Source organism: Anabrus simplex, chromosome 1, assembly GCF_040414725.1.
Source record: "Anabrus simplex isolate iqAnaSimp1 chromosome 1, ASM4041472v1, whole genome shotgun sequence".
NCBI lineage: Eukaryota > Metazoa > Arthropoda > Insecta > Orthoptera > Tettigoniidae > Anabrus > Anabrus simplex.
In genome coordinates, this window is record NC_090265.1 from 890,761,276 (window position 1) to 890,788,649 (window position 27,374).

Below are 27,374 nucleotides of genomic sequence, written 5' to 3' on the forward strand. Positions count from 1 at the left end.
TTAAAAATGTCAACATAATTTATCTCCCACATCTCCAATTATATTTTTCCCCTTAAAAAAGAATCTTATCATCAAAAGTAAGTAAAGCAATACTGTATATTGTCTCCTATGCCTGGTTACAGGATTCAGAAAATACAGTAGCAACTTAATATAACTCATTTCTAGCATTGTAAAATAACCTAAGTTTTTTTGGCTGTAATTTGTAACAAAGGTCAATTAAAGGGTGAAACTGTTTTCTGATGATTTTATTAATAAATATTGCTGCTTCATTTCAGTCCAGTTCATGTTCACTTTTGATTAAGGGAAACGTTAATTACATCAAGTTACTGTTGAATGCTTAGGTAGAAAAAGCCAGCAAGGAGCAAAATGTATATACATGTAGCCAAATGATGGAGAGCAACTACTTACCATACAAAATCAAATCCATAGTGTACACATACAGCAGATAAGGGCCCTAAATTTTCAGTTGCAGCCTTTGTCAGTGCAGGCTGAATGAAAATGTTGAACCCATTTCTTTCTTTTCTCTATTCAGCATTAGAATGTTGGCCGTCAGTGTAGGAGAGGTGTGGTATACAATTTTCTATCATTAGATTGCGTGCTAAAAGCCTGGATTCAATTCCAGACCTCACCACGATGTTCATAAGGAGTGAGGGTATATGACACGGATGATGGTGATACATCCATCAGGTGGGAACCTTAAGTTTGAGCAGACCACTTGGTGCTATTCGACAAGAATAGGCTGTGTGCTGGCACCGAGTTTCACTCTCTCTCTTTTCCTGCTATCATATCACATCATTCATTTTATCTTGTGAACTCCTCTGATGAGATTCATGTCAGAAAGGGCATCAAATCGTAAAATTCTGCTACGAAGTTTCATCTAGTTTCATACCTGGCCCCGTAGAGAAACAGGACACAGTTTGGACACACACTGTAAAAGGAATATACGTTCAGTGACCAGCAGCTACATTGGAATTGTTCCCGTTGATCAAGTATGTGTAGCATTTTTTAAATTGAGGAAATACATGATACAGTGAAACCTCGATTCTCCGTTTTTCGAGGGACCATGAAAATAAAACGTACAACACGGGAAAACGGAAAATCTGGGAATGAATGAAAACCATCAACAATTTGGCTAAACATCACAAAAATGAAATATGTATAATTATAATCTTACAGAAACTCCTAAACCAAACCAAACTACAGCCCCAGTGCGACTTTGCCTGCCAAGTAACCGCTGCTTAGCCCGAAGGCCTGCAGATTACGAGGTGACGCATGGTCAGTGCGACGAATCCTTTCGGCCGATATTCTTGGCTATCTAGATTGGGGTCGGCATCTCACCATTAGATAGCTCCACAATTAAAGGTAATCACGTAGGCTGAGTGGACCTGGAACCAGACTTATATCCAGGTAAAATTGCTTGACCTGGTCGCAATCAAACCCGGGCCCTCTGGATGAGAAGCAGGCATGTTAGACCGCGAAACCGCATTAATTACCGGCACACGAGTCAAAAGCTCGATACTTTACATTGAGTTTTACCGGGGAAAATTTAGTTAGTTTCCCGTGAAAACTTCTTTCAGTTCAGCAACTTTGATTAGGCTAGCCAAACTCTTGAAAAATCTAATAACGCCAAGCCAAACGATAATCGACCACAAGTAGTTTTTAATCCTCTCATCTAAAGAAATAAAGCACATTAGATACAAAAGCACCCAACATGATGGCGAAATCCCTTCATTTCTTAATCTTTCATTGTAATTTGGTCTCCGGTATACTGATCGTAGTCAGTTTCTGGAAATCTCGTACCGCGCAAATTAGGCCTACATCGACTTTTAAAGGTTATGTTGAACTCGAAAACATGGTTTCGAATGTAAGTATCGATCCTTAAAAGTTCTCGAATGCATTATATTCAATTCTGCCCGTCACAAATCCAATCAAATTGCAAAGATAAAAGAAATATCATCACAACTTCAGAAATTACGATTATTCGTGACCTTGAGGTCATCTGGAAACCGCGCTCGCTGCACGTCAGTACGAGTTGGAAATGATGCAATCGATTTAAATGTAACGTGCGCAAATAAAACGACTGTGGTTTTTTGGTATTTTAACACGAAAACGTAAAATTCCCAGTCTTACATTAGGACTTGCACAGTAATAGGCAATCCCAAGACCTCCCATGGCTTTCTTTTTTAATGTAAGGTGCAACATCTGTTCTGGTCTTGCTAACATAATCATGTACGATAATATAAAAAGTACTGAATTTGTGTTAAGAAGGAGCAGTTTCGATTCCTGCCTGAAAGCCCAGTTACTGTACAGTGCCCTGAGCAAAGTGCCGAAAACCTGTTCGGCAGTACGATCGAAAAAGTGTAAAAATTTAAACATCTAACCCTGGACATAATATGGGCGTTTTATAAGCGCGAACATTTGACGAAACTCGTTCCGTCTTCAAGCAGAGCTGTCGAAATGGGCCGTGTCTCCTTACAATTGTTGTGGCCACTGTCTGCTTTATGATTTTACGAGATTCTCTCCCCCGAATGCGATGCTAAGATGGTCCCTTATGCAAGTTAACCGCCGATCGCTTTTCCAGTACCGGTACAGTACTTGCCCTACTAAACATCGCAATGACGGGGCATTAACGTCAAGATCCACAAGTATGCCATAACCGTCTTTTCGTGAGATACAGTTTATTAAAAAAAGATTGACCGAGGATTTAGCGTTGATGGGACTGGAATTTCTGGACGGTTGATCCGGGAAATCGTTTCTTCGAGGAACGGATAATGCGGGACTTTTACAACGTGATTTAATTACGATGCTCGCGGCACCACGTAATTTGAACGCATATTCCGGGAAAACGTATTTTCTGGGAACGGATAATCGAGGTTCCACTGTAGTTGCTCTCCATTTTGAAGTAGCTATGGCATAAGCTGGTACTCTGATGTTGCATGTGAATTTCTTGCGTGTTCTTGTCTATTATGGAAGAATATTGTCTGCTTTGTAATTGCAATTTTTGTTTTTTCCCATTATGGACGACAAGTTGAGCAGTAAATGCCGACCACACATTATGGACATAGATTTCTTGCATATTTTCTCGAACATATGTTGTATTTTACTGATTGTTTTGCAAAAAATATTTTCTTGAAATACTATAAAATGTACTTGTATCCTACCTTTACATATTGACTTATGGTATGTCTGTTTTCCATGGTTTCCCATTTTCACACCAAGCAAATGCTGGGGCTGTACCTTAATTAAGGCCACAGCTGCTTCCTTCCAACTTGAAGGACTTTCCTATCCTATCGTCGCCATAAGACCTATCTGTGTCGGTGCAACGTGAAGCCAATAGCAAAGAAAAGAAAAAAATAAACGGGTTGAAGCAGAAGGGCACATTTCCGTAGGCAGCAAGCATTGTCCTTGCATCTTTCTTAACACACTTTTTCTGGATCTTCGCCAGGTATACTCGGCATCAACTCAAGTTCTGAGCGGTCCCTTTGATGTCAAATATGTTACAAATGCCTCTTATATTACCCGCCAGGTTGAGGATGAGAACGGAGATTGAGAGGGGGGAAAGAGGGGAAGTGTTCACACACGAAAGGATATTTTCCTCAGTTCTTCATTTAATTACCGGTGTACCATCAAAGGGGCAGCTTTGGACTTCAGTTGACGCCAGCTATAGCATATTTTTTCTTGCCTGTCGATCGAACCTTGGAAATGAAATGTGTCTCTTAGCCTAAAGGGCAAAGGATTTTTTTTTACCCTCTGTGTGAATGAGGCATGGAATTGGAGCTGTTCTGTCAGGCCGCGACCTAACACGATACAGAAATTGAGAAGCGACATTCTCTTCCCCGCAATTAGCGCTCTCCAAATGACCAGGCTCTTGTAAATGTCCAACTTGTGAAGAAACAATTTCTTATGCCACTTCACGGTTTTCCTCATAGATGGATACTCGTGTGTCACTTGATCAACTAAAACTAAGTCCCACCATATTCTGATTATAATCTTCCATTATGTTAGTTTGATGATAGCTAATTTTGTAATATTTGTATTATTCGTATCTTAACGTTCCCTCCCTAGAATGACAGCTTGATAGAACTGTGCCTCTTGTCTTCTGTTATTCCTTAACATATACTGTACGTGAGAGGGGGGGGTAGTTGCCATAGTGTTTTCTGCGCAGCAAACGCTCGCTACACATCACAGACCACTCAGCTCACTTCTTGTTGAAGCCATAATTACTAGTGGTCAAATTCAGAGTAAAATATTTGTGTAACCTCGTGCTATTTATAGGTCTGCATTTTGTTTCAAAATAAACATATGTACAAGGTTGTCCGGGTTTAAGGTATAATAATATAAAATTTAATAACTTGAGAAATAATGGAGATACAGTAGAAGTCCGCTATAGCGAGTGCGGCATATAACAAGAAACCTGTTATAACGGCGACTTTTGTCCGTCCCTTCAAAATTCCTATATTAAACTGTGTATTATCCTTGGGTTACAGCGAGAGCCCAATCACTGACGCATCCGCTATTATGAGCGATTTTGCGCGCTCGAATTTTTTCCGTTGCTGATACTTATGCACGCAGTCATTATACTGCATGCCATCGATCGTCTTTGGTACCGTATCGTTTTCTCGCTATGCCCACCAGCGAGCTCTCTCGTCGACATTCAAAGGCAATGTCGGAGTCTACTAGTAATACTCGTTGCCTACTCTTCCGCAAGAAATGAAAGAAGAGAACATGTTTTCGTAATAAATGTGTAAATAACGTGTCCGATAACCATTGTTAACTCGTTCAAAATAAACGCTGAATAAACGATCGCTTAATTTTAATGCCAAATACTGCAATTACGTAAGAATGAGATAGGCCTACACCTCAAGATATGGCAGAGTGCGTCGTTGATTACGAGGTTAGTTTATATTTTCTCGCGTCCCGTAAATTACGGAAAGGCTATTATCATGTCAATTTATAGCGAGAAGGTTATAGTTTCTCTACTGGCGCTTGAAGTATGTTTTCATCATACATACAGTACAGATAAGTTAGGATAGGTGACGATATTTGAATAACAAAACTGAAACATTTGCCACGAAATGCGATCGATCATCTTCGGTACGGTATAATTTTCGCTCTATGTGCACTTGCGAGCTCTCTCGTCAACATTCAAAGGCGATATTGGAGTCGATTAGTAATACCCGTCGAATGCTGTTTTCTAAAGAAAATTCGAAATGAAAGAGGATAACATGTTTTCGTAATAAATGCGTAAATAACGCGGCCGATAGCAGTTGTTAACTCGTTTAAAAAAAAAAAAAGGCTGAAGTAAACGATCGCTTAATTTTAATGGTATACCGTATACTGAAATTAAGTAAGAATGTGATACACCCCAAGATATGGCAGGGTACATCACTGATTTCAGAGGATAGTTTATATTTCTTCGCGTCTTGTTAAATTTCGGAAAGGTATTCCCATGTCAATTTTTAGCGAGGAGGTTATCATTTCCCTACATGCGTTTCTAATAGGTTTTCATGATACATATATGGTTAGATTAGGTGATGCCGTTTGAAGAAGTAAGCTGAAATGTTTGCCACAGAAGCCTCTGGAGTGATATCGTATTTCTCCGAATCCAAGACGACTTTTTTTCTCAGAATCTTGTGTGAAAAATCGAGCAAGGGTCGCTTTGCATTCGCGGCCTGATAATAATGAACACCACTGGCAACTACGGTACCGCAGTAACCACGCTGATCCCCCTCCCTCCTGCGTGCACACAAAACTCGTTGACAATAAACAACAGCCTCTTTATCATACATTGCTAGCCGCGGCGACCGGTTGTACAGTGCCTTTGTGTAACGAAATATTGAAGAGAGAATGACATTCTGTTATCCACTAAAAAAAAAAGTATCTCAAGTCTGCAGAATGGCATCAAAACATGCGAGACTTCGATTTCTTCGAAAGACCATGGCTACTCAGTAGCAGAGTTATAACGTGTCTTCTGTACCTGACGCTTAGTAAAATTAAGTTTTATAGACAGCAGGAATATTTTGTGATGAATCGTCGTATTGCAAAGATACGTGGAACAGGAATTGCCGGCAAATTTGCAACGGGTTCTCGTCGATGTTATGATGCCAATTTTAAGTTCATGACTATTAAACACTCGGAAATGTATAATAATTGTGCAGCCGCAAGAAAATACGGCATAGGCCTAACTAAAGCCAATATTCGGCGTTGACGTGAAGACAAAGATAGCTTAAAAATGCGTACTGCACAAAAAAATGTATTCAGTGGCCCGCAACAAGGATGCTTTAAAGAAGTCGAAGATGAAATTGTGAGGTATGTGCACAAAAATGCAAAAGCAGAATTGCCATACCGCAGCGCAATAAACTCGTTCTTTGACTTTCAAAGTCCGCGATTAAGACCTCTTTGTACATCGCTAGCCGCTGAAGTTGGCCGAATCCGGCAAGCAAGACGTGCATGTAGCGCCTGAATGAAGGAAACAGTTTTATAGTAAGCAAGAATAGTCTCTTGATGTTCGTCGTATTGTAGAGGCGCATGGAATGTGTATTGTCGGCAAACTTTTGAGTTCCCTTTGATATTATGATGCCAATTAAGTTAATGGTTATTAAACCCGCTGAAATATAGCATAATTGTATGGCCCCCCCCCAAAAAAAATACGACATAACTAAAGCCAATGCTCGGCGTCTACAAATAGTTTAAAATGTATACTGTATAAGAAAGACATTCATATGATTTTACAAAGCACTTTTTAAGCGTGATTAAAATTTTTTGAAGGAAAAAGTGGGAGTAGTCATGGATTTGGAGAAATGCGGTAATATATATTTTTCAGAATGAAATTAAACACACACTTTCACGTAGTATCAGATTTCGAAAAACACACAAGTAAGCCGTAGTGTGGATGTTATCCGCGCAAATGCAAGTTTTGAACAAACTGATTGCTATTTCACACTGATTTTGATGTGTATGGGGGTTTTCCCGACTTTTACAAAAAATCGGATATAATGACAATCCGCTATAACGAGTAAAATTTCGCCGTTATGAATTCTCACTATAACAGATTTCTACTGTATTTATTGCCGGGTTGTTTCTACAACTAGGGTAACTCACAATGTTTTCTGTGTTCGCTTGCGGTGGCGGTGGTACCAGATGCGCATGCGCATAACTGCATTGTTCACGAGATGCGCGCCAGTAACCATGTGAACTCCACAGCAGAAGGTGTTCTGTGTGCTTCCGCTCGCAGAGATAAAATCCATTACACTAGCACAACATAGATTTCGATATGAGTATAGACTGTTACCAACTGATGGTGTTCCCACCACCATCTGTCACCTCACGAACTGCTGTCACAAAGTTTGAAGGTGGTATTAAGGCTGGCAACATAACATTTTATCGCTGCCGGGACAAAACCTCATATGTGGTAATATTTTTGGAGATATACTGACCTGCAGCACATACATTATGAAGAAAGAGAATGCCTTGATGATTTTGACACAATATTGCACCTTAGATGACAGAAACTTACCGGCCAAAGTTCTAAGCTAAAATATTTCACATATGAAGTTTTGTCTTGGCAGCGACGATTTGATCTGGCTCCACACTGTCTCTATTAGGTTTAATTCACATTGATATGTGGGCAGTCTGTGTACAGTGTGGCCCGCTTGTTCAGCTAACTCATCTATTTCCATACGTATTTCTTGAACCAAGGCCTGTGAATCTTCACCAATTCCAGCAATTCGGTTTTAACTAGTCCTTCGTCACGTGTTACATTTTTACTTCTCAACCAGGAGATTATTTTAGCTTTCTTCCAGGATTTGTTTGCGATACGTTCTGACTTCACACTGAGATTAGAAGCATTGTCTAACACGATAACACTACCTGGCATCAACTTCGGTAATATTATTTCAAAACCACCATTTAAATACATCACTGGCCTTTTTTTACATACATCATCATTATAGACTGTTATGCCTTTCAGCGTTCAGTCTGCAAGCCTCTGTGAATTTACTAAACCTCTATACATCTTATCTTTAAATCACTAGAAACCAAGTCTAACTATCGTCGCCTTGGTCTCCCTCTACTTCTCTTACCCTCCATAGCAGAGTATATTATTCTCCTAGGTAACCTATCCTCCTCCATTCGCCTCACCTGATCCCACCACCAAAGCCGGTTTATGCGTACAGCTTCATCTATCGAGTTCATTCCTAAATTAGCCTTTATCTCCTCATTCCGAGTACCCTTCTGCCATTGTTCCCACCTGTTTGTACCAGCAATCATTCTTGCTACTTTCATGTCTGTTACTTGTGAATAAGATATCCTGAGTCCATCCAGTTTTCGCTCCCGTACAGCAAAGTTGGTCTGAAAATAGACCAATGTAAAGATAGTTTATTCTGGGGGTTAACTTCTTTCTTACAGAATACTGTTGATCGCAACTGCGAGCTCACTGCATTAGCTTTACGATACCTTGATTCAATCTCACTTACTATATTACCATCCTGGGAGAACACACAACCTAAATACTTGAAATTATCGACCTGTTCTAGCTTTGCATCACAAATCTGACATTCAGTTCTCTTGAATTGCTTACCTACTGACATCAATTTAGTCTTCGAGAGGCTTATTTTCATATCATACTCATTGCACCTATTTTCAAGTTCCAAGATATTAGACTGCAGGCTTTCGGCACAATCTGCCATTAAGACCAAGTCGTCAGCATAGGCCAAACTGCTTACTACATTTCCACCTAACTGAATCCCTCCCTGCCATTTTATACCTTTCAGCAGATGATCCATGTAAACTACGAACAGCAAAGGTCAATGATTACAGCCTTGTCTAACCCCTGTAAGTACCCTGAACCAACAACTCATTCTACCATTCTATCAATTCTCACTGAAGCCCAGTTGTAAACATAAATGCCTTTGATTGATTTTAATAATCAACCTTTAATTCCATAGTCCCCCAGTATAGTGAACATTTCTTCCCTCGGAAACCTGTCGTATGCTTTCTCTGGATCTACGAAACATAAACATAACTGCCTATTCCTCTCGTAGCATTTTTCAATTACCTGGCGCATACTGAAAATCTGATCCTGACAGCCTCTCTGTGGTCTGAAACCACACTGGTTTTCATCCAACTTCCTCTCAACGACTGTTTGCACCCTCCCTTCCAAGATGCCAGTGAATACTTTGCCTGGTATACTAATCAGTGAGATACCTCGATAGTTGTTGCAATCCTTTCTGTTCCCTTGCTTATAGATAGGTGCAATTACTGCTTTTGTCCAATCTGAAGGTACCTTACCAACACTGCACGCTAATTTTACTACTCTATGAAGCCATTTCATCCCTGCCTTCCCACTATACTTCACCATTTCAGGTCTAATTTCATCTATTCCTGCTGCTTTATGACAGTGGAGTTTATTTACCATACTTTCCACTTCCTCAAGCATAATTTCACCAACATCATTTTCCTCCTCCCTATGAGCTTGGCTGTTCGCAACACCACCAGGATGATTTCCTTTTACATTGAGAAGATGCTCAAAATATTCCCTCCACCTCTCCAGTGATTCCCTGGTATCTATTATGAGTTCACCTGAATTACTCAAAACACTGTTCATATCCTTTTTCCCTCCCTCCCTCCCTCCCACTCTCCCTAAGATTCTTTATTTCTGTCCAGAAAGGTTTCCCTGCTGCTTGACCTAGCCTTTCCAGGTTATTACCAAAATCTTCCCATGACTTCTTTTTGGATTCAACAACTATTTGTTTCGCTCTGTTTCATCTACGTACCAATCCCTGTCTGCCTCGGCCCTTGTTTGGAGCCTTTTCTGATAAGCCTTCTTTTCACGTTTTCAGGCTGCTCTCACTTCATCATTCCACCAAGATGTTCGCCTTTTCCCATCTTTACACACAGTTGTTCCTAGGCATTCCCTTTGCTGTTTCTACTACAGCATCCCTGTATGCCACCCATTCACTTTCTTATTGCTTACTGTCTACTGTTCGAAACTTCTCACCAGTCATATCCATGTACTTCTGTCTAATTTCCTCGTCCTGGAGATTTTCTACCCTTATTCGTTTGCATACAGATTTCACTTTTTCTACCGTAGGCCTAGAGATACTTAGTTCACTACAGATCAGATAGTGGTCTTATCATCGAAAAATCCACGAAAAACAGGTACATTCCTAACAGATTTCCTGAATTCAAAGTCTGTTAAGATACAATCTATTATGGATCTGGTACCCCTAGCCTCCCATGTGTAGCGGTGAATAGCCTTATGCTTGAAGAATGTGTTCGTAACAGCTAAACCCATACTAGCACAGAAGTGCAGCAAACGCTTCCCATTCCCATTAGCTTCCATATCTTCCCCGCATTTACCAATCACCCTTTCGTGTCCTTCAGTTCTATTCCAAATTCTCGCATTGAAATCGCCCATTAGCACTATTCTATCCGTGCTGTTGACCCTGACCACGATGTCACTCAATGCTTCATAAAACTTGTCAACTTCATCCTCATTTGCACCCGCACATGGTGAATACGTGGACACAATTCTTGTCCTAATTCCTCCAACTGACAAATATACCCACACCATTCGCTCATTGACGTGCCTAACAGAAACTATGTTGCGTGCAATGGTATTCCCGATAAAGAGCCCTACCCCAGACTCTGCCCTTCCCTTTCTAACGCCCGCCAAGTACACTTTATAATCTCCCATCTCTTCCTCATTATCTCCCCTTACCCGAATATCACTTACTCCTAGCACATCCAGATGCATCCTCTTTGCTGACTCAGCCAGTTCTACCTTCTTTCTTCCATAAGCCCCATTAATATTGATAGCTCCCCATCGAATTCCATTTCGTTCGCCAAGTTGTTTCCAAGGAGTCCCTTGCCTGTCAAATGGGAGTGGGACTCCATTACTCCCATAGGTCCGAGGCTTGCTTAAAATGTTCGGAGCTCGGTAAATTCATGAAGCAGGATGCTACCCTACTTGCACATAGTCCAAGTGAGGATCTCTCCTCTAACGGGTTATGGACCACCGGTGTATTGTATAGTCCTAGCCACCCGAGCACAAGGAGGGCCACGACTCAGAATATGTCCTAGGTGCCCACTCCCATTCCATGGCAACTGGTATCCTGACTCTCAGGACCACTTTTTGGGCCACTCAGCTGTTGCCTATGGTTCACGAACTAGGACGTGACTGCAGTAATCCTCATGTTTTTTTTTCCCCCCTTTCTTATGTATACTCAAACACCAGATCGTCGCCTTGATGTACAGTAGGTTTTTATTACTCTCTCATAGGCCTGCACTATAACACACTCAACATATTATGTGCAGTATGTACTGTATGTAATACCAATATATATCTATATCATGTACTGTATGTACCGCACTCAATGAAAACCGGACAATTTCTGCCGTATTCCTCATGTTAAATAAACAAACTACTGTATACATATAACGCAATACATAAATCCATCATTGCTTCCAATGTGTTAACACAGTCAGTTGCTTACCCCTCCCTGATGGATTTTTTTTTTTAGCTCTGTGATGTTGAACTTTCAATTTAAAAGCATAGCAAAGCTTGGGTAACTTGCTAGTACTATATAAGAGAAAGCTGAAATAAAAAATTTGAACCAATACATGTACATATCTCTATTTCGGTAAAAATAGAATCAAAACTGAAGAAGTTTTAAAATCAGTTATAACTTCCCTTAATATTTTTCGCAGGAAACAATTCGGATTTATTTGCAGGAGGAGTGAAATTTGGAGTCAGCACAAAATTAATTATTGGATTATATGAATTTAGTGTTGTAGTAATACAAACAATAATAATGACTTGCACCACTGTCATTCTCAAGGTGTCATTACTGACACCAGAATTTAGTATGATATTTACTTCATTCGGTTCACTACCAATATCCATGTTTGTCAAATTATTCCTTCTTCCACATGTCTAACAAAGAAACCTGTTTCATCTTTCTTGATGTCATGTCTTTCTCAATGCAGTCTTCTGTGCTGTACAGTAGCTCAAGAAGTCGCGGTGAATTTGACTTGACAGCAAATTTCATAATGTCCCTGACACATACAATAGCTTGTTCATGAGTGCGTATTTTTTCCTGACTTCCTCCTCCTCCTCCTCCTCCTCCTCCTCCTCCTCCTCCTCCTCCTCTACTTGGTCTTTGTCCCTAGGATTATCTTCTTCATTCTCTGGACGGCGGATTTTCAGAAGCTGTACAGCAGACTGGAAACTGTAGTGAGTAGCAAGCTGGTCGTCGCTGTGAATATATTTGCCTCCTTTACATACGAAATTCTGTTGTTGGCTCAGCGTAGATATCACTACAGCATTTTCAGTCACTTCCTCAGGTGTGCCAACGTTATCATTTTCTGCAGCAAAACACTTTACAACTGTTCGAGGTTTGATCTGCTTCATAGCCAAACTGATCCAGTTGACAGCATCCAGTATGGAAACTGAGCGTGCAAGGGAGTAGGTGTTGTCAGCTGTATCAACGTTCTTATTCAGTGACTGCATCAATAAAGATTTAAAGGTGTAAATCACTGTTGGTCCATAGGTTGAATAATGCTGGTTGTGTTAGGTTGAAACCAGGCTAGCTTGACTTAGGAAAAGCAACACATGTGGGTGATAAGTGGCATTGTCGAAAATAAGAATAACATTGCAATTTTCGTTCTTCATCCTGCAGTTAAATTCGTTCAGCCTTCATTCCATTAGAGCTTTAGTCGAACAGGCTTTACCATTGCTCCTCCAAGTTACCAGAAGCTTGCACAAGTCCAAGTTTTTAAAACACCTTGGTTTTTGTTGAATTCCTGATTACCAGGGAATTTTCCATTTCCCCCTCCATTTTACTGCACAACAATACTGTAAGTCTTTCTTTCGACAATTTACCTCCACCACACTTTTCCCTAAGAAGCGCAAGTGACTTTGAAGACAAGGCTCGAAAAAACAATCCTGTTTCGTCGGCGTTGAAAATGTCTTTAGGTTCATAGCTAGAAATTAAATTTTGCAGCTTCGATTTCCACTCAGCTACTACATTCCATCCACGTCTTTAGACTCTCCACCGACTTCATTCTATACGATATTGTGTCTTGTTTTAAAACTCTCCAGCCACCAAGTTGATACATTAAAGGCGGTGTTGCCAAGTGATTTGGCAACAGCAAGAGCCTCATTCTGTAGCATAGTTCCACTAACCGCAAGGTTTCTCAAATGGGCACTGATGAATCATTCCCACACTAAATCTTCCATTGCCTGTTACCTTAGATTTCCTCTCCATTTGTCCATTCCCCTCCATCCACTGCTTAATAATGTCATCCTTATGTTTTAAATGATTCTGATCATTTCCAAATTCTATTTTTTTTCTTCGGCTACCAATTTCTTACATATAATTTTGGTTTTATTGTATTTCTTCCTACTTTATTCAGTATCAGAACTTGTTACTCGATTACGAGCACTGCCTATACAGCCCAACATCTGAAGATTTTGGGGATAATGAATTTGGATTTTGGGACTCACGAGCAGATTGCATTCATATTTTGAACTTTTGCAACATTAATAGTTCTTATATTTTTTGGAAGCTAGAACTGTGATCTTTCTCAGCAATGTGCACTTGTGCAAAATACATTGCCTTTTTCTTTAAAAAAACTTGATGTGATGGCGGTGGTGATGATAATTGTAAGTTTTGTGTTTGTCTGAAATATTATCCAGTACTCATGCGGAGTAATAAATTACACCATGTCTTTGAAAATGACTGCTATTTTTTTACTGTCACTGACTTACTCTGGGCTACTCTGTACCTTTCAAGGACACTGTGTATCACCCTCCAAGTTGTTTGTTATAAATCTTTGAATTTCGTTACGTTTTCAGCATATTGGGGTAACATCTTGCCCCGTGCGAGCACTGGTGAAACCAAATTGGCAAAATCGTGGTTTGTCAGCTTCTATTCTTGCTTGTGTTTTATTGTGAGAATGTCTCAGTATCTACGTCTTTGATGTTGGCAACAACCTTGAAAATATTCTTCCTAAATGAATCTTAACAAGATCAATTGAAATAGAGGTGGTGAAACCTGAGATAGCAGCTGGAGCTATACAAACAAGTTTGCCTCGCAATATCGGAGAGAAAGCCTTGCAAATGAGTTTAAAGGACGAAGAAGAGATTTTCCAGATCTCGCCGATGTCACTTGTGAAGACAAAAATACCAGTAATAGCAGACCCTGTAGTCTAGTGTGATTGTAGATGCTATCAAATCTATGAGCTAATCTATAATCTAGATGCTTGCGCTACAATTATTAAATCTATATAGTGAGTGTGCTCTGCTCCTTGAAGTAACATAAAATAACCTGTCTGTTTATTTTTACTAACAATTATTAACTCTGTATTAACCCTTTCCCACGGACTGTCTTTGACTCGCCCCGAAGATGGTTTTCCGTAGTTTCCCATTTTCACACCAGGCAAATGCTGGGGCTGTACCTTAATTAAGGCCACGGCCGCTTCCTTCCCACTCCTAGCCCTTTCCTGTCCCTTTGTCGCCATAATACTTATGTGTCAGTGCGACGTAAAGCAATTAGCAAATATCTTTGACTCGCTGCCTGGCAAAACCTAGAGTAATAATTTGCTTGTCAGTATAGTTGTGGAGTACCTTCACTAAATAATTTATTCTGTAGAAACAACTTAAGATATCACTTTCAAATTTTGTAAAAATGGAAAATACACTATAGTTATTCTAAAATGATACAGTGAGATCACCTAATTACACGCAGGGACCCCCCCCCCCCCTGGTTTATAATGATACATCAAGAAGCATCCATTATGGTGCATAATGTTAAATTGCTTTTTCTTGAAGTCACTCTAAATTGCTGGACCTGATGGGGCTCTTATTTTCTTGGTAATGCAGAGAACGCAGGAATTCACCCTGAATACCCCAATTTATTTAATTTTCAGGATCCATTGGATGAAGATATTTAGATAGCAAAGCATACTTCCTCTTGGACACACAAATTCAGTGTTTCACTGAATGGGATCAGAAGATAAATTGACATTAGTTGGAATATTATGTAATTACATAGTCTCATAGTCCGAAACAGAATTAACTGGAGAATTAAAACTGATAATTATGTTTTGTACAAGTAGGCCTAATAATTTAAAAGGAGACTGTACCTGAAGGAATATTTTCTTTCTTGTGCCGTATTTTGATATCCCTCAGATTCATATCCTGCTTCTCATACCCTTTTTATTATCATACCTACAACTTCAAACTCACTACCATTGCATTTGTCAACATATTGATCTAATTTGTAACAAATGTCCTCCGCACTCAACTGGTTATGAGCAGCCATGTTGCTGCAGTGTGTTTACGTTCAGTCAGCTGTCTATTCTATCTAAGAAAACGTATAAAAGAACACTTTATTTTTTAGGATTCCGTGCATGCCAGCTGTAGGAAGCGTAGGGAATTCTCTGGTTCCAAAAATATTATATGTTTAGCGGACAGATGGCAGAGGAAGTCAGTTTGAAAGTCGAGTACGCTGTACTACGCAACCCGCGGGAGGCAGTGTGCGACTCCAGTACGCTTTACTACGCAACCCGTGGGAAAGAGTTGAAATGCATTGTGATATGATTATGGCAACTTGTGTATCTGTACTAAATAACTGAAGAGATCTCACAATTACTAAATTATTACAATAGTGTTTCAATGAAAAGTATACTGTTATTCCGTATGTGCAAGCCATTTTTGTCTGATATATTTTATATTATGTATCATTAAACAAACAATAATATTCCTCCATGAAAAAAAGTAATCATGACTCATTTATTCTTCGCTAAATAAAAAAAAAAAAGTATTCATTCATTATATTGGATTATGAAAACAGTGAAATACACTGCAATGTTATGGCGAAGTATCTACAGTATATAAAGTAAGTGAAGAGATCGTACAACTTAAATTTTTATATCAGTGTTTTAAAGGAGCATGTCAAAACATAATATTGTTCATGTACAAACCAGTACATCTCTATATAAATTTAATATATCAGTGAACAAACAATGATATGCATACGTAAAAGTAACTATTATCTATACTACTCATGGTTGCCTAGTTGTACTTCCTCTTAAAACAATAATCACCACCACTTGAAACAAATAAATATATACAAACTAAATTAACGAACTTAAACATAAGTAACAAAATATAAATAAGACCAATTTTCAGTTACTTCCATGTTTTCATGGATAAATGTCTTTAAACCTCTCTGGATCTCAGACTGTCTCCTTGTAAGAGCCCCAGACAGTTGAAAACTCTCTCACTTGGGGCACTTGTAGCTCAGATACATAGTATTTGCTTTTTCACGGTTGTCAAATGTATTTCTGATGTTTCTCCACTGCTGAAGTGAATTATCGTCAGCCTGCTGATCTACATTTATGCATCAATAAAGTTCATTATGGTGTGGTAGATCTCTTGTCCAGGCCTCAAAAATTCTTATTTTCTTTGGTATTGTAGTTGCTGTTAATATTGGTGTTTCAGCTTCCCTTGATGCGGTTAATCGATTGAAGTCCGAATTTATTCAGAACTTGTTTGACCCCTGTGACTGAATATTTCTTAGCTTAGTTCTAATGTAAGGGATTAGTGTCCTGAAGGATCAGAACACTGGAATATTTACTGCTTTTTTAAATTCTTTTTCCGCATTTAAAAGTAAGTTTAGTATGGCCAAACTGACAACTGAATGCAACATTTAAGAGCCATCTAAAGTTTTTATTTTTGTGGTATATTTTCAAACAGTCTTCCAAATGAAGAGGAACAAACCACCTCTGCACTGGAATATAAAGCTTTCTTTGTGCTCCAGTAATCATTTAGGTTAGGTTTCGTATTCTGTGACATTATTACGACGAGGACATAATAAGCCTTCATTTCATGTACGGATACATCTTGCTATGTATTACCACAATCCCCGCCAACCAGAAATGCATTGTGTGCATATTTATTAGTTTCGTTTACGATCTTCATCCAGATTTCGTCACCGAAGAATTGACAAAATACATCTAACTCTGTTCCAGATTCAAGCAGTTGTCAACAAATCAGTGGGACTCTGCATTGACGGCTGAAATGGAATTTTGCTGGATTATTTTGCTTGTGAATCCAGGCCCAATCACTCGCGCCTACATCGCAATCATTCACACAGTCACAAGCAATTTCTATGTCAGTAATTAGCTGTTTATGTTATGACGTATTGAATACAGTGATACCATACCGGTGAGGACAACAGATTTCATTGAAGAGATACAAATCATTAAAAAAATTGTGAAAGCAAACAACCACTCTCCGGGCACAGTAGATAAACTTTTAAATAAACATAGGAAACCCAAGTAGCCTTCAGAATGAACAACACACTCCAGACACACGGGAGCAAGTGCAACCTAAACAAAAAAGACCCTTTCTGCAAGTCAGGAGTCTATGAACTCAAGTGCAAAGAACCTAACTGCAATGCCACATATATAGGACAAACTATATGTAATTTCCACACAAGATACAAAGAACACAAAAATGTAATAAGATATAATCAGCATTCAGCCTTCAGAGAGCCCATATATGACAGTTTTGCACCATTTCACTGACATTAACACGGACCTAAAAATTTTACACATCAAAAACAAAAGTAAATTTTTTAATATTAAGGTAGCAATTGAAATTCACGTTTGCAAAAAAGAAGCTAATGTAACCAACATAAATGATCATACACATTTAAAGAATTCCCCACTCTTCATTCTACTTACGTAACATCTGGTCAACACTTACTGTTTCAATTAGTGCTTAACGGCTCTTTTTAGTATGATCTATCGTAAGAGTAACTTCTAATAGATACTGTCCATTTCAATTCTGCACTTTATTCAATCATTAACTTGCACCTATCCTTAATACTTACATACATTTTCACATGAAGAAGGTTAGTAGCCTTCTCGCCCTGATCCCCCTCTCCGGTATCCAGTAGATGAAGGAAGGTTCCACAACACTCGCATCGCCCCTCCCCTACTTCGCCATCCCCTCTCCACGGCACAGTATGCTAGATTGTAACATGGAGAAAGTACTGACCTGCTCTCCCCTATCCAATAGGAAGGATCCACAACGTTCCAGTAGCCCCTCCCCTGCGACCCCTCCCCTGCGACCCCTCCTATCTCCGCGGAACAACATGCTTTGCCCAAAATCTTCCACTAGCTTTTCCTTGACCACAGTCGTGAAACCGTCTTTGGTGACAACGGGCTAAGCTTTGACAATCCAGATAAGTACAGAATTTTGTTTTTCATTATGTTAATACAGTGTTGGTTGAGTACTTGTAAAATTATCATTATTTGTTAATACTCGTTCATATTATCACCTAAGTCTCTATCATTGACAAGTTTATGCAACTTAAACAGTACTGTACATATTTACGCATGATTTAAGTGATTTGATAGAATCTGAGGATGTTCTTGTAGAACGAGACATGTCATTTTTTGTGTAATAGTGTGTATTTTTTACAGTTACGTTTATAATGTTATTTTTATTGAAATTTTGTGTGTTTGACAGACTGGAAAGTTTTTAATGTCCTATTCAAGTAGAATCTTCAACTTGGCTTTAAGCATGTATTGTTTCTTTTGTTATGCCTTTATTTTTTTTATTCTGATACAGTCTTACAGATTTTAACTTATCATTTACTAGTGTTCTTTATATTCCTTGTTTTTCTTTATAGGTCAGACATTGTATAGAAAAAGGAATTCTACATCTGTATATAGTTACAACTTCGAGTGTTGAGAAGAACAACGAGATCACAATAAGCCATGATGGATATCTTGATCCAGTAGGGCAGCGTTTTGTATGTGCTTGTGGAAATCCGAAGGAATGTTGTGGGAGTACAAGAAGAAATGGTCTTCATGAATCATCTGAGTATGTATGGATGTTATTAAAATATTTTGTTCTATGCAAGTAAATAATTGTTTGCACCTTTGCATTCACTCACACCATTTGCCTTGTTATTCTTTTTTCCAAAGAAACCCAGTTATACTTATTTTTCTGGTGTTCTCTGTGTTCTGTTTGTATTTCAAGGCCTTATTAATTTTTCCCTAATCCCTCGTCCTCTGATGCTACCTGAGTAAGGTATCCTATAGTTTTTCATCTGGTACCATTTCTTATTCTTCATCTAACTACCTAAGTCAACGGAGCCCTAATGTACTGTTCTCCAAAAGTAACTGGCTGTTTGTCTTACCTCCATATCAGCAATAATTAAGGAGTTAAAATTAATTCTTGATGGGGCCACTACTGTGTGGCTGCAACAGTCTATAGTGCAGCAGTTGTTAATAACAGCCAGTTATCTGGAAGTCCCTAGGTTGAGTTTCTTGCTGTTGCTAGAAAGTAAATCTCAGAGAAACCAATTAAAATTTTATTTTATCTTTTGTTGAAGGTTGGTTGTTGTTCATTCATTGTTTGCATGCCATCCTTTCTGGTTGGTGGTAATATATCCTTTTGAGATATTCCTAAGCACTGGGAAATTTGGTGTTTTTTTTTTTTTTTTTAAGGAGCAGTGTGTGATTGTTACAGGAACAAAATGGGGGGAAACATTCCATCTAGTATTGTTATTTTTTAATCTACATTTTAAGGTTATGTATGAATTTCTAGCCATTATCATTATTTGAATCACATTGACACTGTAGATACTGTCCATGATTTTTCAAAATTTCTGGGTTTTTTATTATGTGCCCCGATTGATCTGCTAAATGCGGAAAATGGGTTCCTTGAACCAAACTAAGGTAATTCACATATATGCATTACATATGTTATCTCAGGATAAATGACCCTGGTAATTTTGAATTTACCGAGCTCAATAGCTGCAGTCGCTTAAATGCGGCCAGTATCCAGTATTCGGAAGATACTAGGTTCGAACCCCACTATCGGCAGCCCTGAAGATGGTTTTCCGTGGTTTCCCATTTTCACACCAGGCGAATGCTGGGGCTGTACCTTCATTAAGGCCACGGCCGCTTCCTTCCCATTCCTAGCCCTTTCCTGTCCCATCGTCGCCATAAGACCTATCTGTGTCGGTGCGACGTAAAGCAACTAGCAAAAAAAAATTTTGAATTTCTATTGTGTGGACTTACTATATCATTCAGAATTTCTAGATCGTCCACATGGCTTCTAAACCTTCTTTTCTACGCTCAACATCAGTATTTGCGAGAAGTCATTCTGTTCTTAATGCCCTATTTCATTTACATTTTTGAAATTTATTTTATCAACCATCTTCAGTTTTTTTAATTTCATGGTTTTCTGCTGTTGCATTTCCCGTTTTTAGAATTTTTTGTTGTCTGTTAGTAAAATACACTAAGAAACTAGAGAAAAATTCAACATTAATATATATATGTAAATTATTTACAAACTGTGTTTTACTAGTAGCTTGTAATGGCATTCCAATTGTATGACTAGAAAAGTCTTTAAAAGGAGCATATTATTCAGTGTCATTGATTAAGGGCCGAATTCATAGACAGCACTTATACATAAGAGCCCCTTATAAGCCAAGTTTCATTTCATATTACCTACTTAAGTGTCCCACTTATAGCTATAAGTGGACCTCCCACACACATTTAAGTGTCTCACTTATGTTGCAGCAAGATGGAGGATAATGATTTTGCTGAATATGTTGTATTTCATTCACAGAATGATTTCCGTGCACACAGTAGAGATGGAAAATCCTGTCTAAATATAATGTGACCAACAATTTAAAGAAGGTTTAGTTTTAGTAAAGTGAGAGCTATGAATATTCTTGTTCGTTTGCTTGAGGGAGTGAACATAACCTCTAGAGGACTCACTATCTCACCATTAATGAAGATATTGTTTTGAGATTTTATGCCACCTCTTAATTTCAGGTTATTGTTATTATCATTATCATCATCATTACGGATATTTCGCTTTATTAATTGGAAACGTGTTACAAGTTGATAAGTTATCAAGACTGTAGGCCTATGGAATAATAAAGAACTGTACTGAATTATAAGAAAAATGAACGTGTTGCACTACCATAATTTATTTTAAGGTTGATTTGTGCTAATTATATCAGGTTAGTCAACCAATCATTTGCCAGATTATATCAGTAGTTTCTGAAATTATATCGCACATCAAAACATACTACTTGCATTTTGTTGGGGAAGTAATTAGGCCTATTACAACGTAACGGCTACGGATATACTTGTCAAATCATTAAAAGAGTTGTAAGGCTAGATATTCTACATTTGGATGAATATTTGTATAGGATCGAGTACCTAGATAACTATAAACATTTTAAGAATAAAATTAGACTCTGGGGATTTTCGTAGTTTGCATTGCCCACAACAACTTCTTCCCACGTCATTCATATTCTGATGAGAAACTGCGTCGGTCTGCTTGTTCTATATTATGCGCAAGTTCTTGCAGGTGACGTCTCAGCTCGCTGTTTTGTTATCCATTCTGGTAGCCAAATGCAATATATTAACAGACGATCTTTTAACCTAAAAAATTACGCGCGTGGTCATGCGATGTCCTTCCTTTATGGAAGTTCCATAAACAAAACCCAATAGATCATCCCACTATTCGGTAGCCAGAACTACACGATCCAGGAAGCATAGGCATAATATGCAGCATTGCCACATCTCCAGCTATACCAATGAGTGTGCTCTGTAAGTGCTGTCTATGAAATGTAAACTCATATAAGTGAATACTTATTATAAGTGATCCCTTATTACTTAAGGGTTCCACTTATATATGAGTGCTGACTATGAATTCGGCCCTAAAACTCATTGCTGTGTGAGGGACACAAATTTTGTCATTTATCATTTCGGTAATTTCAACTACAGAGAAAAGGCTGGTTTCAGAGATTGGAAGTGGTGTTCAGGTAATGTTATTGAGAAGTGTTATAAATCCATTCTTGACCATGCTACTGCTAGGCTGCAACAACGATTGGTGGTATAGCAGTTACAGTGATAGACTTCCTGGAAGTTTCTTGGTTCATTTCATTGATATGTTAATAATTTTCAACATTTTAAGTGTGATCCGGTTAGGATTTGTTCTGATTAATGAAGTAAAGTGGTAGTCTGTTCACTGCTATGATAGGATAGGAATGAACCATTGTAATGCAGAGAAACTACAACTTTGGTTGCCAGGTACTTAGTCTTCAGTGAAAGGGGTGAAGACCTCTATAATAATTCAAATACCTTTTCAAGTTGCCTCCGTTATGATTACTATCATGGTCATGCACAATGTAGCCATCAACAAATGAAAATTTCTTCATTGTGGTGAACAATGTAATGAACCGTTTTCAGGCGGGAGAGGCGGCGGAGGGGTAGAAGAGCACATTCATCGGAAGATGATACTACATCCCAGCAAGTTAACACATCACCTACTAGCCATCTCACTAGTAGTCCTTCATCTTCTCTTCCTTCATCTACAATGCTCAGAAGAAATTCTAACAGCAATAGATCTCCTGTTAAAACACCATCAACTCCTCCACCATCTACAGATGATTCATGTGAGAAGGCTGTAGAATGTTCTCCTGTCAAAGTAGAAAAAGCTGAGAAGAAAAAGAAATTGGTATGTATCCATGTTTTTAATTTATATGACAGTTCACACATAATGTTAAAATTTCATAATTTTTACTCATAAATGTCCAGAGTTGCATTTTTGCAACAAATTACTGCCACTTACTTTTTCCCCCTCTAAAATGCTACTGGTATTAGTGAATAATGAACTAACCTCATTTGTAGGTCGGATAGCAATGTTGCTACAACCGAGTGAATGATAATATGACTACTTGCGTATCTTGTTGTTTATTGGTTTAGATTAGTATGAGATCCATGTGCATGAGAAATTACATTGCACAGTGACAGAAAAAGTTACATTTCCTATATTCATTTTATAAATAGGTGTTTTGGTGCACATGGTTCTGTTGCAGAAAGGTGCACTTTCTACCAAGTGCATAAAAACAACATAATTATGCTAAGAGCTTCTGATTTATACCTTCATATAGTTGCTTGTTGCATTTTCACAGCAATGGGCAATTGTGTTATCAAGTGTATCTTATTTTTATTTGATGACGTTTCTCGTAAACTCTAGTTACAAATGATAAAATATTGGATTATTTGAGTTTTTCAACTCGCTTATTTAATTTATCGTTCTACTTCCTAGAATTCTAAATGCTGATGAAATTCTCGGAATTCTCAAGGATCATAAAGTTCTGTTGACATTTGTTGCTCCTCCCCTGGTCAGGTAACCCTGACATAACAGGAAATTTTGATAATCTCACTGAAAATTGGCTAAAATTGCAAGCAAACTTAATTTTTTTGATATAATGGAGATATTCAGGTGGGGGCTCATAACAGAAGTGCTATTCTAGACATGCAAGTGAGCAAAACATCAAAGTTAGATCAAAATAAAACTAAACCAATAAATTACAGGCCTTTATCACTGTTACAGAGTTTCGAGTTATTCTTTAGTGATGGTCTAGTTAGCCACTTCTTAACAGTGATGTTTTAACAGGAAAAGTGAAATTTGTTTCCAAACTTCAGAGAGTGTAATTTTGTATACAAAATAATAATAATAATAATAATAATAATAATAATAATAATAATAATAATAATAATAATAATAATAATAATACTAAAAATTATTATTATTATTATTATTATTATTATTATTATTATTATTATTATTATTATTATTATTATTATAAGTAAATTCGTATCCTTATCCCGAGGTGGTGCAGCTCTTTTCTGGCACACCCCCATTGGAGGTGAGCTGCATGTACCATATCAACCACATACCAGCCTTCCCGCCAGTTTTAAATTTCTGGCAGTACCGGGAATCGAACCCGGGCCCCCGAGGACGGCAGCTAATAACACTAACAGTTACGCTACAGAGGCGGACATTATTATTATTATCATTATTATTTCCTTGATATCATGTTGTTGGTTTTATTAAGACCAGAAGGAACACAATAAATAGGTAACTCATAAGGCACTTAATTAAGCCTAAACATGCAACACACAGCAACAGGCATACGTTTAACAGACCCCCTCGAACGGCTAATGTCTCCAGTCAACGCTCATCCAACATAAGAGATTTCAGTTCAGGCACTTATCTTATTTTTTCTGTTTTGATCTTGAACTCCCATTAAAAATGAAGACACCTGTTATTCATCTTTAACCATTGTTTTGGATGAAGTGGATATTGGTCTCTACCTTATAAGCGGCTTCAGGCGAGATCAATCCTGTTTGAAGTGTTACTACTCCATGTCTGCTACAATATGTGATTTATCTTGCCCGTCTCACGTATCTCTACAAGAGTGAGATTTAATTATTTCTTCATTCAAAAGAATATAATCATTTTTTTGTTATGTATGAACATTCTTATTAACTAACTGGTAGCTATGAGTTTCATTATTACACTGCCAGCTCTGTGTTGTACCTTATGTTTTTAACCTCTGGCAACACGATTACATGTTTTTTTCACTTAGCCATGATGATCTCTCTCATATATTTTCACTCTTGTTTTATGTTTGAACATTCCGATTGACTGACTGGTAGCATTGATATCCTAATTGATTTTTAATTATTCCACTACCAGCTCTGTATTGAACTTTCTGTTTTTATCCTCTGTTTCAACACGATTGTGTGTTTTTCTCTTAGCCATGTTGTAACATTCTATGTTTTTCACACACTAGTTTTAAGCCTATTTGATTTTCTAAATGTAAATGTTGACTCTTAGGGTACCATATATTTTAAGGACACTAGGTTCGGGGCCCTGACCTAACTTTAGGCTAAGATTTATTTTGGCTAATGATGCTTACAACAGTTAAGCGAAACATGTCCCATCTTACAACGCCTGTTGTAATGTTTATTTCCTAAATGTAAGGAAAGATAAGTATTGTAAAGGTGGTGTTAACTATTACTCTTATTTTAATGTTCATTATCCAGTATTCGGGGCATAGTAGGTTCGACCCCCACTGTCGGCAGCCCTGAAGATGGTTTTCCGCGGTTTCCCATTTTCACACCAGACAAATGCTGGGGCTGTACCTTAAGACCACGGCCGCTTCCTTCCCACTCCTAGCCCTTTCCTGTCCCATCGTCACCATAAGACCTATCTGTGTCGGTGCAACGTAAAAAAACTTGGGGAAAAAAAAGTCATCAGACATCGTGTCCCAGTCAAAACTCGTTAGGGGTGCATTGTTTGAAGACCCTTTCTTATTTAAAATCTAAGACATCGAGAATTAAGCACCATATGAAAATTCAACCTCGTATGTCAAGCGATTTCAGATGAATGTATGTTTTTGTCATCGGGCTTCACTCCACCCAAAATCACATTCGTTTTCCGCCTAAAATATCTTGGTAGCATGATTACTTCTTAACTTGACCCAGATTTAGAGATCTGTGTACGAATAGAAAGCCGGCCCCATGGTGTAGGGGTAGCAAGCGCGCCTGCCTCTTACCCGGAGGCCCCGGGTTCGATTCTCGGCCAGATCAGGGATTTTTACCTGGATTTGAGCGCTGGTTCGAGGTCCACTCAGCCTATGTGCTTAGAATTGAGGAGCTGTATGACAGTGAGATAGCGGCCCCGGTCCAGAAAGCCAAGAATAACGGCCGAGAGGATTCGTCGTGCTGACCACATGGCACCTCAGAGCAGCAGCCGCTTCGTAGACCAAGGCCCTTCAGGGCTGTGGTGCCATGGGTTTAGGCTAGTTGGTACGAATAGAAATGGCTTGTGCCAGCTTTATGGAAATGAGGAATCTACATGTAATAAATCTCATTGTAGACCGTATTGGTATCAGATTATAAACATTAAATAAGAACAATAATATACACTGCCTTTCCAATACTTATCAGTCCTTATATTTAGGATACAAGCATTACCACTGGTGTTATAAGTTGGGACATGTTTCGCTTAACTGTCGCAAGCATCCTCAGCCAAAATAAACCTTAGCCTAAAGTTTGGTCAGGGCCCCGATCCTAGTGACCTTAAAGTATATGGTTCCCTAAGATCCGATGTTTACATTAGAGACAATCAGTAGCCTTAAAACTAGTGTGAAAGCTTCTAACAATGTTCGACATAGCTAAGAGTAAAAACACTACAATCGTGTTGATGGAGGTTAAGACATAAAACACAACATAGAACTGATAGTGAAGTAAATAAAATCTTACAGGATATCATATTGTTATCAGTCAATCAATGAGAATGTTTATACATAAAAATTATTATTTTTATGTTCGTTGGAATGAAGAAGGTAATTAGAATAGTCACTGGTTAAATCTCATTCTATTGCATAGACATGAGAGTCAGGTGAAAAAATCACATATAGTAGTTGACAGGATTGATCACACCTGAAACTGCGTGTATGTAGAGCCAAATATCCAGTTCCTTTAAACATGGATTAAAACAGAAAAATGTGTCCTCGAAATTTCTACTGAGAGTTGAACAAAGTCATAGATGGAGAAAATAAGATGCAATGAGCGTGAATTGAAGTCTGAAGAAATGAAAGAGAAAAGATATACTCAGTGCCTTGAAAATTAGTGTGTCCTAAAAATGAGAGTCTAAGACCGCTTACCCCTTATGTTGGAAGAGCAGTGGTTGGTCACTTTAGCCGCTCGAGGAGGTCTGGTAATTGTCTGCCCATTGCCACGTGTGTTGTATCGGTGTGCTTGCTTGGATGGAGAGCAAGTCGGAAGGGGAGGGGTAGGCGCAACAATGAGAGCGCTAGAAGTTGGCGGCGGAGTTATGGCATGGGGAGGGGATACGGTGGAAGCTGTTATTATGACCGAAGCGATATTTAAAGGTTTGTAATTTATAATTTTCGTGAAATTATTATACTTTATATCAAAATTAGCTAGTAACTTGGGGACTTGTTCAATTATCAGGCTATTGTTGTCGGAGAAATAATTCAAATAGTAGTAATTCTTCTTCTTCTTCTTCTTCTTCTTCTTCTTCTTCTTCTTCTTCTTCTTATTATTATTATTATTATTATTATTATTATTATTATTATTATTATTATTATTATTATTATTATTATTTAAGTGTTGATCCAAAAAATGTAATTTTATTCAAATCCGGTCATTAAGCTGCTTTTATTTACATATTTAACAATGTGAAGGTCCTGATCAATTGTAGAATAATTGTGCCCAGAATCCCTCATATGGTTGCTTATAGCCGGGTATTTTTTATGCTTAAAGACATTATATTATTCCAAGTATCTAGTTCTAAAATACAGCCAATTTGCCCTATATTAGAAAATTTGTGGTCGAAGGAAACGCTCTAGGCTGAGGAACTTACGGGATTGCACAGGACTAGATTCAAGTAGACTGATGAAAATAACAGTCTCAAATGGGCAGTATATATTGTCATTAACAAACAG

The 27,374-nt window shown here is 38.3% G+C and overlaps 1 protein-coding gene across 3 annotated transcripts in view; it reads left to right on the forward strand.

The window, feature by feature from the left end:
* Positions 1-27,374, forward strand: part of LOC136857706 (inactive histone-lysine N-methyltransferase 2E) — a 335,033-nt gene that overhangs the window by 183,545 nt on the left and 124,114 nt on the right. For all 3 annotated transcript variants that reach the window (XM_067136572.2, XM_067136570.2, XM_067136571.2), the window contains exons 10-11: positions 18,708-18,901; positions 22,297-22,564. In XM_067136572.2, the coding sequence (XP_066992673.2) occupies positions 18,708-18,901; positions 22,297-22,564 (462 nt within the window). The remainder of the gene's footprint in view (positions 1-18,707; positions 18,902-22,296; positions 22,565-27,374) is intronic.